This window comes from Ambystoma mexicanum, chromosome 11, assembly GCF_040938575.1.
Source record: "Ambystoma mexicanum isolate Mex_15411 chromosome 11, UKY_AmexF1_1, whole genome shotgun sequence".
In the NCBI taxonomy this organism is placed as follows: domain Eukaryota; kingdom Metazoa; phylum Chordata; class Amphibia; order Caudata; family Ambystomatidae; genus Ambystoma; species Ambystoma mexicanum.
Window position 1 is genome coordinate 978,731,595 of NC_090934.1, and position 19,219 is coordinate 978,750,813.

The window sequence follows — 19,219 nt, forward strand, 5'->3', positions numbered from 1 at the left end:
GTGGAACCCTCTATGATTTTGAGCCCCTCCTACCTCGCAGTTGCTCCACTTACTGTTATGCCTGAAATTCCGGATAGAATTCTTCTGAACATGCCGTCGGCAGAACAAGTAGTAGTAACAACTCCTCAGAACCCTTTGCTTCCGGATACGAGCACCAGCGTCTCGTGTTCAATGAACAATTTCCCAAACCTACATTTTTCAGCTGAGCCTGTCGAGGCTTCACAAAATCCTTTTCAATCTTTCTCACTCTCTCCTGATCCAATGTATTCAAAGCAATACATTTTTGTACTTTGGAAGAATGCAGATGTGGTAACCAGCAAACAGAATTGCAAGATACCAGTCCTCTCTATTTGTGGAACGCTTGCAATGACCAATTAGTGCAAAGATCTTCTTCTATGAAGAATAATATAACAATCTTATGGCCTGGTGCATTAGAGGTGGTAGACGCAAGATCTAATCACTCTGAGAAGATGCTAAATGCTTATAATTCATCTAAAGCCCTGTATAAGGAGGACGATAGATACATTCCACTGTCCAACACTCATTGGATTACGTCTAAAGATCCTCCATTCTACACATTAGAACAGTGGCGGCGTGCAATAGTTTCTTATACAAATCGAGGCCGTAATGAGGTATCTCGCAGGCATAAGCCTGAAAGCATGCGCTCAGAAACCAAATTGTTTGCTGATAGAAAAACGTCCCTTAATTAAAGAGGATATCATTCTAAATCGAGCCAATGTGTTAACATTATTAAGATCAATAGAACCACTGAAAGGAATTGCCTCAAGACATTGTTGAGATGGAATTTCTTAACAATTGGTCTCTCGATCGCTCAATTCTTCACACGATTTCCAGCTTAGTTCACCAAACACTTTTGCAAGCAGTGGAATTTTTGCTTTCACGTGGCTACAACTTAACTGATTTTGCCTTATATAATCCATCAGATGTTACTTTGAGGCAAAAAATGATGGTTACAAATGTACCGACTCTCTTAATCAGGTCAACAGGACTCATGATTACTTGTCCAAGAGATGATGCAGAGGAAAGAAAAGTACAATTGAGTGGAAGCAGATATCAATCTGACACTGATTCTGAAAATTGATTGTGGCTGGCAAGAACTTCATACAGGGCTCCCTCCAATCATGATTTGCTATTACAGCCGAGTGGCATGCCCCATTTCCTCTTTTTAACATTAAATAACCGAGGATTTGGGCATTTGATTCAAGGGAGTTCTTGCTTTTTAACTTTGTATGCTTTTTTGCCCTTCAGAAGTCCTGGTTGCGCAGTGACCAATGTTAGATGGCTACTCTTTGTTACTAAATCCTGCCTATAAAGGTGCCAGAGGGCACCCCTCAGCAGGACTCCTGGCCGGCTTGCGAACAGGCTTAAATGTTACCATATTACCCTGGAGTCCCCCCTTACACATTCTTTCAATCTGTCGAACTGGAGTGGCAGAGCCATCACCTGGATTCTTTAAGATTTTGTTTGATTGTAAATGTCTATTGGAACCCCACGCAGATTACCCAAAGCACATATTTGGAGGAAATTCTAAATATCTTGGCTGATTGGTACATTGCAAGGGGTCTCAACAATATTATTGTGTGTGGAGACTTAAATGCCACGTGTGGATCATCATGTGGGGTTGGAAGAGTTCCTTATGTCTATTTCTCAAGCAGATACAACAGAGGTCAAATTTGGTCTGCTCTCATGGAAACATGGGACAAATTCCATATTACTAATAACAATTGTGAAGACCGCACACTGCATTTTAGCAGTTCATGACCTCTCTTAAGTAAGTCATCGCCATGTCTCCTCCAGTTCTCTAACCTCTGTTTCATCAACCCAGTGACACCTTTATTGAATTGATGCAATTACCTTTTTCTCTAAGTCAGGAGATGATAGGACCTTTTGTCGTTTTTGTATGTCTGTAGGGATTTTTGTGGCTGTTACACTAAGAACCAATGCAGCACAGCAGGACGGATTACCGACACTAAGAGACGGTAAGCGCCCCCAGTACCTCTAGAATTATGGACTTCTGGTGCACGACAATGGTCACCCATACTAATGAGGTCACCCTTTGTTTTTATACCTCGGTTTGGTCTGGACACTCGCAATTGTATATATGACAAGAGACTGTGGACACTTATATTAAATAACTGTTCCCCGCAAAGTGATACTCAAGATCCCACACGGAAATAACAGTTCAAAACATCACAATTTGATTTAGAAAACACTTTAAGCCAGATCCTTGGTGGTCCCATGGTTTGACATCTCATACCCCTGAAGAAGCGCCTAACACTTATTTAAAGGACTATAGGAATGAAACATGCAGGGTAACCTACAACGCTAAAGTTAAGTGTTGTGAATGGTACTAAAACCTTTTTAAGGTGCACTTTAGGTATTTGTGTGCCAATGCATCACGAAAAGAGTCATATAAAAACGATGTACTCTTTATGAACTTTGTATGTTGTGTGGTTCTACCTTTCAATTGTGAGGTTTCTAATAATCAAGAAACTGTTTGTATTCATATATTTGCACTAGGAGAATTGTATGAAGGTACTTTTGAGTATGCCACATATTTATCGCATATTTTGCACACAAAGTCACTATTCTGGTGATCGGCACTAAGCACTTGTCACTTTAAGATTTTAGGATATTGTTTTAAAGGAATCTTTATATATTAATAAATATGATGTTTTTATGATAATAATTATGAAATCTGGTTGAATTCTCCAAGAACTTTCACTTGTTGTTATTTTGACTGTATGTAATGTGTGATATATCCCGAGTCGTCTAGCCAATGGATTAACCAAACCTTCACGAGTGTGGGAGGTCCTTTGTCCTACTTTATTTTGAATAGATTGTTTCAGGTTTTTCTCCCATCTCTCTATTTCTCATACCTGATATTCCCCCAAGTTGAATATTGTAAGTAAATTACACCTGGAGTCGAGGTAACTCTAAAGCAATACTTGATTATATTTTTGCCACTGCCTCCATAAGTTATATTTGTACATCTTTTGAAATTCTAAATTCTGGATGCAGTGATCACAGTCCCTTAGTGATGTTGTGGAATTTGAAGACTCAGAAGAAAATCCATATTTATTATCATACACAAGTGGTGGTGAATAATAGGGGTAACAAACTCTGATGGTCTGAAAGAAATATTGTAAAATTTAATGAGAGCTTGGAATGCATAGTCAATAATTGTACTTTGAACATATCGTATTTGACGGCCGACTATACTGAAGTTTTGGTGTGCGTCTTTGAAAGGTTCTGCAAGGGGAATCCTAATAATCATAGGCGTAAGCAGTGTTTCGATGTATTAATGCATAAGAAAAAAGAATACTTCATGCACAAATACGAGCTATTAGACCACATTTTGGCGATGTCTTTCGTGTGCAAAAATGCACTCTTCCAAATCGTTTTAGAAACTGGCAATGCTCTCATAGGGCTACCCTGTGGCAAAAGGACTCCGAAAAAATGCTCAATGACAAGGCCAGTTAGCATGTTGCCTCGTTCTGGCTTTTGGTTAACGAACAGTAAGACCTTCAGGCTTCTATGCAGATAAATCCAATCGATGAACAAACATGGATTTCTCATTGAAAGAAAATCTACTCTTTAAATCGAGAGAGGAAAATTGCCAATAATTTGGAACCTACGACTGCATGGTCGCTTACTTTTGATGTGGATGACATTGCTAATCTAATTACTGCCCAGTAGCTCTGCTTGATATTCCAAGGAAGCTATTTGCTACGTTGTTGGAATCAGAGCTTTATTCATGGGCCAAATCCTCTGGCTCTTTGGACAGATTTCAAACTGGTTTTACACAGGGAACAGGAATATCTTTAAATGGATTTATTGTACGTTTATTGAAAGCTGGCGCTCTTGAAAATAAGAGTGGAATCTATGTGGCAATGGTAGATTTTACAATCGCATTAAATGGTGTCAACTGTGACCTCCTATGGAGGAAGTCCAAATTTCTGGGCTGCCCTTTTCTTCTTTTAGATATGATCTTTGTGCTTTATTCCAAAACTTCAATTAAGATTCACCAAAATAATGAGGGACTGTTATCTGTGCCATTGAAACATAAGTAGGGGTTAAGCAGGGCTGTGCTTTTTATCCCCCCTCCTTTTTAATTTATTTATTCATGACAATACTGAAGATCTTAAGAAAGCCCATCCCTTTGCACCTCGTCTTGGTTTCCACATGATTAATTGGCTGCTTTATGGAAACGATTTAGCCCGTTTTGATTCTACTCTGATCGGTCTGGAACAGCAGCTTTTATCTTTACAATCCCATGCTCTTAAAAACAACTTGCTAAATGATCTTGTGAAAACCAAGATTTTAATCTTTTGTTCGAACAAGTTGAAAAATAAATAAGGTAATTTTAAATGGATTTTAAATCAACAGGAATTGGAAAAGCTTAATACTTTTACTTATTTGGGCTTTCTTTAACTGGTGGTGCTAATCACGAAGTCTGTCTAACATCGCTAAATCAAACAACTTTTAAGCTAGCAGCACAAGCTATGATTATGAATTGGAAATATGTGGTTCTTCCACTAATTAATTCTTTAAGGTTCTTCCTACACTAGCTTCCGGTGCTGAGATATATCCATTTATAGACTTATCCTACAGAGATGCCCTATAAGGCTTATTTTAAAGAAGGGTTTTTTATTTACCCAAAAGTGTTCCAGCCCAAATAATGATATATATATATATATATATATATATATTAGGACTATTGTCACTAGAAGTTACGATTCAATGGAAAACGTTGACATTATATAGGAAAATCTTACTAGCAGATGAGAAATTCTTGTGGCATAACTTGAGATAACTATTGACGAGTAAAAAAAATAAATGTAATACATGCTTTTCCTATTGTGACTCTGTCCTATCCTTGCTGGCGGTTGGGGTCTGAAACACTTATTACACAGCCGAAGAAGGTCAAGACGCAACTACAGAAACAGGACTAGGTAGAGACAATATCTGCCTGTAAAGCAATTAAACTTTTTTCCTATGTTACGTCAATAGAAAACCCACTAAACCCTATTCCTTTATATCTTTTAACATTTTCTAGCGCATACACATGTCTGTTTTTTCTTCAAATACGTTTTAATGTATTGCCCACTAACGACATTCCAAGGGAACAACATTTGTCTTGTTGTGAAAACACCACAGGTTCATTGAATCTCTTCTTCATATTGTTGCTGAATGCAATGCTTTAGGGAAGGAGAGGTTGTCTTGTTTCAATTACTTGATTTATGACTTTAGAAAGATGTCCACTGGGTTTTTATGTAATCAAATTCTGCATGGCTAGCAGCCTTCTTGGAAAATTGCAGAAACATGTTTAAAAAAAAGATGTTTCCTAAAAATGCCATTGTTTCAACAGATGGAATTTTATTCATTAAAGATGTTTTAAAAGATTGCTCTTATGACTTTTTGACCTAGTGATATTTTGTAGTTGTTAAATTTTGATGTCTATTTGTGTAATGCTCCATTTGTGAATGAATTCACAATAAAAAAAATGAAGAAATAAATTACCCTGAATCTCAAGGACAGTTCAAAGGTTTTATTAGAATCTTTGTAGACCCTATGACCGTCCCTCTCTCTCTCCCATCTACTGTTTAACCTCCTACCTTATCTAGGCATCCTTAACCCCAGGTTAGTGCTACTGAAGGTTGTCCCCTACTGTCTGAAGACTTCCTAACTGTCCCTACTCTACCAAGTTGTTAATGACCTAATGGGGTAATGGGGTTTGTGGATAGTTCCTTACAAGCACTCTGATAGATTCAGTCCTCATCTACCATGCTCAGTCTCATCTCTCCCTTTGCCATGCTTTCTGCTTGTCTACTCCGTTCCACTACTCCCATGACTCTACTCTCCCTACGATGTTCTCACTTCTCCTAGATCCTGCCTCCACCCTTTGAGGTTACTCCTTCTTACACTCCTATCCTCCTCCCTCCCCCACTCTATGAACTTCATTACAACTCCGGTGATCGCCGTGCCGGTTAAAACGGCAGGCTGCCGCCGGAGTTGTGGTTTTTTTCTGGCGCCTGGCTTTAAAGGAATCACCAGGGCATTACAGCCCCAGCGATCCGTGAAGCCAGGCCCCGTAAAATGTAACTCGCCATTCCCATTCTAGTCCCAAAGGACTCAATGGGAATGGGGAGAACGGAAGCACTGGCACTGTGTGCAACAGTGCCGGTGCTTCCGTCAAAGTCTGCGAGCGGGTGCCGTTCCGCCCGCCAGGTCAGACCTGCCGGGGGGGGAGGGCATCCGGCTCGCAAACTTGTACTCTGCCGGTCTGGTAACAATGGTGCTGGTGAACCTACTGGCACCATTGTTACCGGACTGGCAGGGTCATAATGAGGCCTTATGTCTCCCTCCACCACACTACTATTACTCCCTCCTCCACACTACTATGTTCTCTGCCATAATACTACTCCATCCTCCTTGACACTACTATTCAATCACCCTTCTTCCACCCAGTACCATTTGCTTCCAAAACACTCATCACACTACTTGATCTAGACCCTTGCCACAAAAACATGCACTCTCAAACTGAAGAACCATAGTCACTCCTTAACCAACACCTCACATGCTTCACACATTTACTCTACAAGCCGCTGCTTCCTCCTTCGTTCTGGTGGTCTCTTGGTAGCTATCCACCTCTGCGCTCATCTGAAAAACCCACACCTCCTGCTTCCTATCTCGAGTTCAAATCTCCCTCACCGTGAGTGGATTGGTACCTTTCCTGGCCAACCTGGCCCTGTCTTTCCCGGCCAGGGCATTTATGTGTGAGGGAATAATTTGAAAAGAGGGCTAAGCCTCGCCCACTTTCTCCACACTGGCTTGCCATGTCCAGGGGATGGCAGCCTGGGACACAGAGTGCCCATGTTTGTTTTCTCGGTCCCTGGGGTTATGGGTCTCCCAGTAAGTCTCTTAAGTGAAAAGGGTTCCACTTCTCTCTTCTTTGGCCATTTGTCTAGGGGGCTTGCCTGTACCAGTGTGCACTCACTGTTGCAATGAGGTGGCACTGCATAGCTCTGCAGAACGCCTTGTGAGACACTGCCTCATCTCTGTGGCTTGTCGGTCGACAGCACTAATGCGTGCCGGTGCTGCTCTCGCTTCACTGTTGAAGGGATTTTCTGGTATGGTGCAGACCAATCTGGTTCTCTAGATGTGTGCTCTGGGGTCGAGACATCTTGGTGACAGAAAAAGAGGAAGACTAGCAGGTAGTTTGTAGAAGAGGTGTGGTTTGAGTTAACAGTGACTTCAGGACAAGGAGGTGCAGGAATTGGGACCCTCCCTTCTGCCATTATCCACCTCAGGGATGACTCTCTGATATGCCTCCCATGCCCAGCAGAGAGGGTCACCATCCACTCTTGACAAGAACAAACTATTGGCCTTGTCACATATGTGTGTCGTATTCTGGCCAAGTCAGAGGAAATATCAGAAAGTAAACTGGGCGGTTTCAAGATAGAGCTCATTGCTGTGGTGCAGACATTTGCTCTAGAGGCATGAAATGGATAACAAGCATTAGGTGATCCAGCATGCATAAATTGACAACCAGTGAGCAAGACAGGTTCACATGAAATATGGAGTTTTTAACGTTTGTATAGGTTTAACCAATTTTCTGATAGATGGTTAAACACGTGTAAGCATGCTCTATATATCAAATGTAAACTTCCATGGATGGTTTCGAATTTCACGAGGTTCTGTAATATTAACAGGGAACTGTAGTAGCACATTCTTTTGAGAATCAGAAGTGTTAACGAAACGGGTCAAGTCAGTATATAATTGTTAAGGCCCTAAGGAAGCTCATAGTTAAGTGAAGCACATGCATGCTAGAGTTTGTATCATTACCAGCATGCATGCATTTACACAGAGGGTTATATTTTTACAGTTACATTTATATATTTTGTATGTGTCCTAATGACTTTTGTTTCATACAATAACAAAAAAGTTATTTTCAAAAAGAGTGCTGTGTATCTTTTTATTTATTGAGAACTAAATTCCAAGATCTGTTTACATACAGTAAGGAAATGTGTAGACAAATTACATTTAACACTTGTACAAGTAAAGTGCAGGACATCACAAATAAGCTTTCTATAATTGTAACACATGACAGCATGGGTATAGACGCCATTTTGTGACAACCCTCAGCTTGTGTAGTGAATTGATTGAAATCTGTGCATTTGATTACAAATGCAATGTATACAATCGTTTGTATAAAACAGTCGACAGCTGTGTTTCAACCTAATCTTTGGGAGGAACTTCACAGACTTTCATAACTATGAAAAAACTCTAAACATTTTACAAAGCATTTTAGAAGTTTAAGTATATCATGTGTCAGAGAAAGGGTACATGCTCACAGTTTATTCACATGCAGGGATTTTAGTATTTAGCATTATACCATCAAGCTAGTCAGTCCATGTATTCCAGTATGTATAACAGTGCTGCAGCACTTACCCCTGCCCATGCCAACGAGATGAACTGGCAATATTTGTGAGGGTACGTGCCCGGGTGAGCAGTCATGCGCCTTATCTTGGGCACCACCTTCATTAATGTAAACTAGCATTTTGCAGAAATCAAGATATTGTTGTTACAAGATGAAGGTTGCCTTTTGAGATACATAGTAATGGAAATGTCAACTTTGAAAATGAACTGTTCAGCAAATGTCTGCATCACTGACATATTGTTAAGGTGCAGACATTTGCTAAATGTCTGGTTTCGGTATGTTAGTTTTACTGCCACCTTGTTATTGGATGTCCAAGTTCAGATTTGCCCCTTTACTACATTTAATGTCTATTTGCAGGGCCTCTACGTCTGCCTTAAAAGTGATGAAACATACCAACATTAAGCAAAGTGAGCATTGGATCAATCAGTACAATAACAATGCAAAGCGCCTTACTATTGCGGTCCACTTGAGTATGTCATCCCAGAAAAAGCTTTCCTTTGGGAACTTTTCCTTCAACTGTTTTTCCACGACCTCTGGCAGAGCAAGGTGAGACTCGCTCATCAGGGCTGCTAAAATGTCGGCCGTGCCACCGGATCCTTCCACAATTAGCCAGGGAGCCGAGTTTCCCAAGCCCTTGTAGATGCGCTGTCAGGAAATAAAATACAGAGCAATCAAAAAACGACAATAATAAAGTTTAAAAATAGACATGGGGCCTCATTACACAGACGGCGGTAAAATACCGGCACCGCCTTGGTGGAAAGGGGAATTACCGCCCTATTCCAAGGTTGGTGGGGCGGTAATTCCCCTTTCCCCCAATGCCCTTCCCCATTCCCATTTTTGCCCCATAGGGCATAATGGGAATGGGGAAGGTGCTAATTACGGCACCGCAAATTGCGGTGCTGTAATTAGCTCCCTGGTCCCTTTGCGGGTTGGTTTTTAACGCCTGCAAAAAGCAGGCGTTAAATTCTCCAACCTGCAAAGGGACCTCGTAGTAAGGCGGTAAGGGTTTACCGGTACCGGTAAAATACTGGTACCAGTAAACCCTTACCGCCGTCCGTGTAATGAGGCCCATGGAGTTCCCGCTCCTTCTTTATGTTTACACTTGCAGATGGCAGTTGGTGAATGATGCCTGTTCTAAAACTGGGTGATTAAAAGTGGATTTTCATATCATAGGCAGATACAACATGCAGAGGCGGAAAGGGGAGGCTAATGCCCCCGCCCAGTAGCAGTTCCAGTCACAGTGCACCAATTTATCAGAGTTTTCAGGGACACCACCATCATCAATGTATGAAATGATGTCCTATGTTAGCAGTGCACACCACCCACACAGGGACAACTATGCAAGTGAGAATATCACACATATATGATCAAACAGAACATTCAACTTAAAATGGCAAAAACCAACTTTGGGAAAAAATCACTGCATTGTGTGGTGAACAAAATGTTGACATGACTCCCATCCAAAGTCACAGGAATTTTTCACTTAACTATTTTTTAAGAAGGTAAAAAGGTGATGGGTGAATATGTTATGCTATGTGAATTCGCTTTTATACTGCGCACCTCATCACCGTAGTGGTCTTAGAGCGCTGATACCTTCTCTGTGTGGGTGAACTGTGACCCACCCAGGGTGCAAAGCAGACTGTAGTCTTTGGGGTGAAAAGGAAATGAGGATAAAGGTAGGCAGGAATTGGGAACAGCGGGGTAAAGTCAGAGATAGACTAGATGACAAGGGGAAAGGAAGAGAACATGAGGAATGGGTGGTAGCATTAGCTGGGATGCGTGTACCCTAGTATGGGTTTAGACAAAAATGGGCATGAACAAAATAAGGAGCTGTCCATAATGGGCAGATCCATTATCTTGGCAGTAAGGAGTGCAATGTATTGTAAGTTTAATTATGAGTAAGGCTATGAATGTCTGATGACCCTGAGATGTGCTCAAGAGTTCCTCAGTGTTGCGGAGGCTTAGATACCAGATAGTCATAGTGGGACCCTTATGGGGAGCCCTTGAGAGACCTGGTGCTGCTGAGGTGTCAGAGCCAAGAGTTGGCTGTGTGCTGAAAGAATGTAGGAGAGCACAAAAAGGGCGAAATGACAAACAAGTCTCCCCACCTGGAGCCAAACTCTGATAGCATCACGTGGTGGAGAGAGAATGAGAGTGCAAGCTTATGTAAAAGTAAGGCCTGAACGTAATTTATGCTGTAGGGGACCGTAGGAAAACATAATGAAAACGTGTTTTACTGTGCCGTGTTATGGCAGGTGCAGTTGATACTACAAGGGATAGCCTGTGCTCCTTCTGGCTGCGGGAGTTTTCTCACTGGTAGTCCATAGTGCAATATCCATATTAGTAATACTTGCATGGTCCATGACATAAACATCCGTAGAAGAGTAGTATGGACCATTAGCGTGTTACAGCTAGACCAGGCAGAAGGTTAGGCTGGCCTAATCTAAGAGGGACCAGGATGCTAAGTCTCGCCTGAGACATCTTGACATGGCACATGAGTATCATTTGCAAGGGAAAGTGAGGCATGATAGGAACGTGTGCATGTGATAAAGGCAGAGTGAAATTGCCTGAAAGAGGAATGCTGAGGTAACATAACATCCGGATGGGCAACTGGTGTGATTAAACTAAGTGGGCGAGTAAACAGCACGCAGAAGGTATGGGGCGGGGGAAAGGCCTATGGTAAGAAATCCACACTAATATATCAAGCAGATGTAGGGAGAATACCCGAGGGTGACGCCACCCAGAAGGTCGTTTCACATTCTGGCAGTGAAAATTGGAGTGATGTGGCATTACCTCGGTATACAGAACAACAGCTGACAAGTCAAAACTGACGGCAAGATGATAGCAAGGATGGAAAATTTCCCTACTTGCAGACGATGAGCGCAGAGTACGGTCACCAATCACCAAGGCCATAATATAGTCCCACGCGGGATTCCCAAGCCTAAGCCAAAGTGAAAGGCCTCAGGTCCTGGCGAGCATATGTCTATTGTAAGTAAAATGCTGCTTTAAGGGTTCGGGTCCTTAGATTTGAATAATATTACAGCAATAGGGCTTGAGGGTGTCTGATGTCACATGATGCATTAAAATGAATGCGCAAAACAGCTTTATAAAGCAAGAAAACACAATGTGCAACTTAGGGTCGGGCAGTAAAACTTTATTTGAAAGAGGGGAGCAGGCTATCTATGCATACGGTAGGGGTGAATTGGGGAATAATACATTCCGGAGTAAAATGAGTCGGGGGTACAGCAAGATATGTTAGACATGAAATCTCGAAGGGGATTAGTGATGATCAAATTGAAGAGTGAACGTGTGACATGAATATTGAATATATAGATCAAGGGGTATCCAAGGAAGACTACCCTCCATTGATTGCGAGATCTGGAACTGTTTACATCGGATGGTGAAAAGGAGTGGTTAGGGTGCAGGTGCTGTGGGATGAGTATGACACATGCTATGCAATTACCGAGTACATATGCAGGTAGAGTGTGAGTGGCCGGCTTCTGTGGGTCATTGGAGTGCTATTTAGTGACTGGAAGGGGATGGAAAATAGTCAAGGCATTCGTAGGTGAAAAGCCAAGATCCGATGGCTCTTAAATTGGGGGTAGTGCTGTATGGTCCTAATCTCTTTGGGGAGAGTATTCCAGAGTTGTGGTTTGAGAATTGAGAAGGAGGATCCTCCCAATTTCTTCTTAGAATAGGAGGGCACCGCCAAGATCATGCGTAGGGCTGATCGGAGGTGTCGATCACGTTTTTCTTGAATAAATGTGGGCCCTTTACATTGAATTGCTTGGAATATAATGCAGAGGGTTTTGAAGGCAATTCTCCTACCTACCAGGAGCCAATTTAGGGACTGCAGAGACGGTGATGTGATCTCTGTATCCCAGGTGGACTAAGGTACGTGCAGCTGTATTCTGGACTCTCTGGAGTCTGGCAATGAGGTATGCTGGGGCCCCTAGGTAAAGACTATTTGCGTAATCTAGTCTAGTTATTACTATTGATATAATAGCTGTGCATTTTGGTGGATCAGCTAGATATGGGAGGATCTTCCTGAGGGCTTTGAAGTGGGAGAAAGCTTGTTGAGCGACAGACGTGATATGAGGTTCTAACGAAAGGTTGGCATCCAGAGTCACTTTTAGATTTTTGACCGACTGGGATTCAGATAGAGCTGGAACAGTTAGCTCTGTATGTGTTAGGATAAGGGGTTTCAGTGATACTTTCCAAGCTGTCAGGATTTCTTTTTGTTATGGGTTCATTAGGATATGGTTATGTGCCAACCAAGTGTCCATTTGTTGAAATTACTCTGAAATATCGAACAAAGGGTCAGACCTTTTCTGTATCATGAGGATGAGTTGTGTATCTTCTGCATAGTTGTAGAAGCAGAGATTGAGATAACTCAGGAAGGAGGGGAAGCCACTAAGGTAGAGGTTGAAGAGTAATGAGGTAACTTGGGGTACTTCAAAAGGACAATTTATGAACTCTTTGCATATGAAGGCGAGAATGAGAAATTAGGAACACGCATGATGCCATCATGCTTGGGAGTCTCATGATTGAACACACCTTGATACTCTGTGGATTGTAAAAATCAGCCTGCGTCAGTAATGTGTGCACCCTCTCCTCTGATGAATAGGGAATTGCCAATTCACTGTCCAAATGTGCACCCAGGAATATGATTTTGCTAGGTTGAAATCTTGACTTTGCTGCATTTAATTCTAGATGATGCAAGTTTTGAGACTGTGTGGTGCTGTTCCTTGTCATGAGCCAGTTGTCTACATAGGGATATATTTTAACAAGATAGGGGTATATTTTAACAGACTGTCTGTGCAGCCACCATTGGTAGCACACCTCTGTGAACACACAAGGTGCCAATACTAACCCAAAAGTAAATAGTTTGTACTGACAGTGGATGTTGACTACCATGAAGTGTAGACATGTGCATCCTTCATGTACAAGGTGGCCATGCACTCTCCCTATTATAAGAATGGGATTACTGAGCATTGCCATTTGCAATTTTGGTGCTTGACATCTCGTTAGCCATGCTTGAAAGCTCATTAGTTGGCCTTCAGTCTAGAACTGGCCTCATGATTAGGTTACTTTTTTTTTTAATTAGGAAAGATGTTCAATACCTGTATTTTTCTCTTGTCTAGGAAGCTCTTTGATGGATCCTTTCGTAGGAAATCGTGTACTTTCTCCTTTAACAGAGCAGCAATCTCCTTGGATGGTCTGTGGTTCTCCAATGGAATGTTGTGCGGCTTGGTGAAAAGTTCTGGGCAGTAGCCCTGTCGCACTGTGTTCAGCAGCCACTTGCCTGATGTTATTTCCTTCTATGTGTGGGTGAATGATGACATTTGTTGTGAGGGAACCCGTTATGTGCAAGCCCTTTAAGGGACAAGTGGTCATTGGAGCAAGAGGAGGAGCTATGGTGGAGGAAGTTAGAAAAAGTCATAAAGATTAAGAAAGTGAAAGGTGTGCGTCTCTGTGTCCTTTCTCCCTCCACATACATATGCAAACTGCCCAACAACTGGAGACGAGGGAAATTAGCTGAGCTGTTGTCCCTCCATAGCTGCAGCCCTGCAGCGTCCTGTCAGGCTATGAGGTAGCCAATACCTCCCGCATCGGCCTTTGCATCCTGCCGGACCTTCCCCGGCTTCCTACACCTGTGACACGTCCTGTGAGCACCGCCGCTTCCCGGGTGTTCCCGGATTCCCAGTTGGGCAGCGCTGCTCTCCGGCATCTCATTATGCCGCTTAAGGCCAGCACAACCATCCTCCACCAGGGTCCACTACTGCCTGGGTCCGCGCACCTTGTGGCACATGTGCGCAGATTCGGAGGCCTGTCAGCCTCGGTCATCCACAGAAAGAGGCTGAGTTGATGCCTACAACTCCCCGTGAGTCCCATTAGGAGTGTTTGCAATACATTTATGGAAAAAAAGAAATAATAAAACAAGTGTTTGAAAAGACATTTCTGGAAACAATATAATCGAACAAGTAAGGAGGTGCAGTTGAAACCTGTAGAGGACAGTGGGCCTCATTACGACCCAGGCGGTAAGTTACCGCCTGGGTCGTACCTTTACCACCATGGCGTAAACTACGTTTACGCCATGGTGGTAGGCGGACTTACCGCCCCATTCCGAGGTCGGCGGGGCGGTAAGTCCCCAATCCCCATTTACCCTTCCCCATTCCCATTTTTGCCCCATAGGGCATAATGGGAGTGGGGAAGGCGTTAATTACGCCACCGTAAATTACGGTGGCGTAATTAACTCCATGGTCCCTTAGCGCCATGGATTTTAACACCTGCTAAAAGCAGGTGTTAAATCCGCCATGGCGCTAAGGGACCTCGTACTCAGGCGGTAAGGGTCGGCGCTGTTTACGCCGCCGTAAACCCCTTACCGCCTGAGTCGTAATGAGGCCCAGTGACTGTGAATGCGTAGAAGTGCAGTGGCAAATACCAAAGGACAGCTACCGTGTCTGTAGTGAGTTGCACTGCCTAGCTGGTGTACGCCTTGTCCCCAGCACATTCACTACATCATAGTCACATAGACACATCTGGCTTATTTCAACCCGGCCTGGCACACAGAGATTGTGGTTGACGCCAGCCCCATGTGGCTGGGGGCCATTCTTGCCCAGCGTGAACAGCCTCGGCACCGGCAGGAATTGTGGTGGCCTGTGCTAGCCGTGCGCTGTCCCAGACAGAGAGTGCATCCTCGCAGGCGGAGAAAGAAAGCTTGGCAGCAGTTTGGGTATGCTAATACTTCCACCACTTTGTGATAGGGAAGAGTTTCACACTTGTAACTGACCACTAAACCCTACTGTTGTCTGGCAACCCGAGAACGAAGATGCCACCCAGGATAGGGAGGTGGGGCATCCACCTCCAGGAATATTATTATGATATCATCCACAGGCCAAGAGGGGACAACAACTAAGCCAACTACATCTCATGGCACCCGAGTCTGCGGCAACAGTCACAGCAAAAAGGGGATGCAGAGTATCTCTGCTAAGTCCCTGAGCAGGCCATGCCACCGGCATTGACGATAGAACAGTTGGCACAGGCATCGCACGAAGACCTGTCCATTATGATGGCCAAGGAACTAACAAGCACCAACGCGTGGAAGGACTATAAACGGCAGCTACCACGTCACAGGGTGACCAACAAGCAAGAGATGAACGAATGGCAAAAGTGTGCACAGAGGTGGCAGGGTCTTAACAAGGGATATTACTGAGGAGATGTCATCTCGTCATACCATGGTCCCTTCAAAGGGGTCTGGTGGTGCTGGCACATGAAGGACACCGGGGGGTAGAGGCGACCAAGAAGATACTCAGGCAAACAGTATGGTTCCCATTCATGGACATCATGGTGGAGGAGGCGGTCAGGAAGTGTTTCCCATGCCAATGCATATCCAGGTGTGATTCGCCCCTCCCACTACAAGAGACAGAGAATCCCAAGCAGGTTTGGCAAAAGGTCGCAATGGAGTTTTACAGACAATTAGAGAGAGTAGACCACCTACTAGTGATCATGGACGAGTTCTCAAGATTCCCCCTTGTTAAAGAAGGTCTCGTCCACAGCATTCACCCAGGTAGCTGGTGTTATCGATGAGGTCTTCAGTGAATGGGGCATCCCCCACACAATGAAAACGGACAACCAGCCGCAAATCAACGGCCATGAGTTTCATACACCAGAAGATAACCCAGCTGTGGCCACAGGCCAATGGCATGGCAGACAGGTTCATGTCATCCATAAGGGGGACCATATAGAAGGCTATGATTGAAGAGATGTCGATTCAACAAGCCCTGTGCAGGCAGTCAGAGTGAATCAGGCACAAGCAGGAGAGATTAAGGTCATGGAGGATGAGCTATGAGAGAGAGATGCCAGAGGGAAGGAATTAGCCAAGGAGCGAACAGACTGGAAGAGAGGGGCAACGATGAAGGTCTTTGGACAAGGAGAGGAGGTCCTGATGAAGCAGAGGATACACAGAAAGGGGGATTCCAGATATAAGAGCATGCCCTTACGAGTGACAGAGGTGAAAGGGACAATGGTCACTGCCACCAACGGGAAGAAGGAAGTGACCAGAAATGCAACATTCTTCAAGCAACTCATACCCAGGGGAGAATAAGCATTGAACCAGGAACAAGCAGGGGTGCAGGACACCCAAGAGGCGACCGGTGGCGAGGAGTGAGCCGTACAGCAGGAAGGCAAAGTACCCACAGAGAACGAGAGTGAGGGAGAGGAACGGATGAGACGGGTGATCAAAAGACCCAGCAGACTCATTGAAGAGATATGAGATGGACATAAGGAGATATGTGTGGGGAGGTGTTGTGAGGGAACCCATTACATACGTGCCCTTTAAGGGACACATGGCCATTGGAGGACGAGGAGGAGCTATGGTGGGGGAAGTTAGAAAATGGAACAAAAATTAAGAAATTGAAAGGTGCCTATCTCCGTGTCCTTTCTTCCTCCACGTAGATATGCAAACTGTACAGTAACATTCTCCCACTGACTGGAGTTGTATGGGAAGGAACATGGAATGAAAGATCATTTCTGTGGTGGGGAACCCCTGAAGTTTGTTTCACTTTCTCGACACCGACCTTTGTATTGCAGCATAAGAAATTTGCTTTGCAGAAAAGAGTGCAGATTGCCGCCACGTGCTACGGGGGAATTTAACACGTTGACTATTTAAATATATTTTTGGCTCTACCCCCTGTAGGGCCTGCATGAGCTGGAGAAACTGTGCCTTGCACAGGGCACAGATAGTTGGTTCAAAGATTTTAATGTATAAAATACTTTTTGGGAATTGTCTAGCAGGGCTTTCATGTGTTTTCACTGCACAGTTTTTCCACCACAGATATTTTAACTGATTTATTTTCTCCAAAATGTGTTGTGAAACCCCCTGCACCCTTCACTACACACCAACCTCCCCACTTTCTCCCCAAACCCATATTACCTTATCGCAAACTACCCCCTGCATTTCTCGGCCAAAATTCGGTAAACAATGTGCATTTAAAAAATGGTGCCTCGAGTTTTGCAATGTAATACGACAGGAGGATACCCGTCATTCACTAATTTCCCAAGCAGGCCTTCTTCCTGTAGAGGTTCATTCATAAGGGTGGCTTGAGTTTCCAGCTCCGAACGGGAACAACATAGCCACAAATGAAGCTTTACAACGGCAGCATTGGCTATCTGTTTACCTGTGTTCTCAGGCAGCACCAGACTGTCCTTATTTTCGACAATGGATGCTATTAAGCCTCCCGGAGCCATTGCTTGAATGGCTTTAGGCATGCCCTTGGCTAGGGTATCCAACTGACCCCAACAAGCCCTGTCACTTCGGGCCAACAGGCCAGACGAATCTACTATATGTGGGCTGTAGGACGCTGCTATCTCCATCTTCCATCCTCGCAGATAAAGCTTTCTGTTCTTCTGTGGTGAAACCTCCAGGTTGATTAGGGGCACCCCATCTCTTCCATGCAGAAGTGACTACTAAGGAATCAGGGACGGACTGTGCTCTGGCATAGTTAGGATGCTCTAGTCTTAGGTGGGCGATACTTTCTCAATTCTAACATTGACTGGTTTTTTCAAGGTAAACTTAATTTGTCTTTTTACGGATTTTAAAACAGGAATACAGTGAGCCACGAGTTGAAGTTGCTCCATAGTATCCCCCATAAAGTCAAATAGCCAATAAATAAAACAAATAAATAAATAAATAAAATGCCGAAGTTGCCAGCTGCTTTCTTTAGTGGTGCAGTATATTTTCCCTCATCGTCAGTGGTAGAATCTAAAAAGGGTAGCTCATAGCCTACTGAGGAATACATAGGATAATCTATGGGATCCCCTCTTTCTCCTTTGGAGGATATTGTCTGTGCTCTTCTCACTCATGCATGTAATTATCCTGTAAATCACAGGGATGGATAATATTGACTGGAGATGTCATCCTCCAATGAAAGTGCTCTCTTTCTCCTTAGAGTAAGGCGCTGTTTTCCATCATGTAAAAGGGTAGTCATCTTCTGTAGGGTGCCCTGGAGATAATGTCCAGTGATAGGTGTGCTGGGAAAAGGCTGAACCTGTTTTTCCCAAACCTAACTCTATTCTTTTTTCTCATCTTGTTATGACTCCTCTTCCATAACTAGAACATTGTCAAGGCATGTATAACCACTGACTACTAATGTAGTGTGCTTATCTGGCATCAACGAAAAGAGAATCGACTTGCTCGTCAATGCTTTCGATAGAGACGTTTTCGGTAATTGAGTGCAGCTTTCTCTCCGCCGGTCACACCAATGGCAGAAAAGAAAATGTGAGGACATCAACGGGCACACCATGTCGACCACCACTTTGCACACAAATCCGCACAAACCACTAGATGGCGGCCTAAGCAAAGCAGATTCACAAGCCGCATGTGAAGCATAGAATTGTTCTGCATAAACCGAATCTGATGTTTTATGGTCTGGCAACAGGGGATATCTTCGGTGTGAATGCTAGCAATATTGTTAGACATTGCTGAACTGGGGGGTGGAGGCTGTGGAGGGGGAGTGAAGGATGGCTACTGCAACCTATTGCTTCCCTATGTCCAATGAGCTGTGCTATGAAAACGTTCGATTTACACACGAAATAAGGTGTGTATCAATGACAAAAGTATTTTTTTTTTCAATAGCAAAGCAATTTGGAACTAATGTATTGATGTATGTAGATTGAGACATTGCCTTCCTTATTCCAAAGGAATATGATCAAAGAAATAAAATGGAGTGAGCTGCTAATCGTCAAGGCCTGGCA

The 19,219-nt window shown here is 43.6% G+C and overlaps 1 protein-coding gene across 1 annotated transcript in view; it reads right to left on the reverse strand.

Annotated features, from left to right (window-relative positions):
• Positions 1 to 19,219, reverse strand: part of TRPM5 (transient receptor potential cation channel subfamily M member 5) — a 473,179-nt gene that overhangs the window by 372,543 nt on the left and 81,417 nt on the right. The window contains exon 6 of the mRNA XM_069625407.1: positions 8,918 to 9,109. Within this exon, the coding sequence (XP_069481508.1) occupies positions 8,918 to 9,109 (192 nt within the window). The remainder of the gene's footprint in view (positions 1 to 8,917; positions 9,110 to 19,219) is intronic.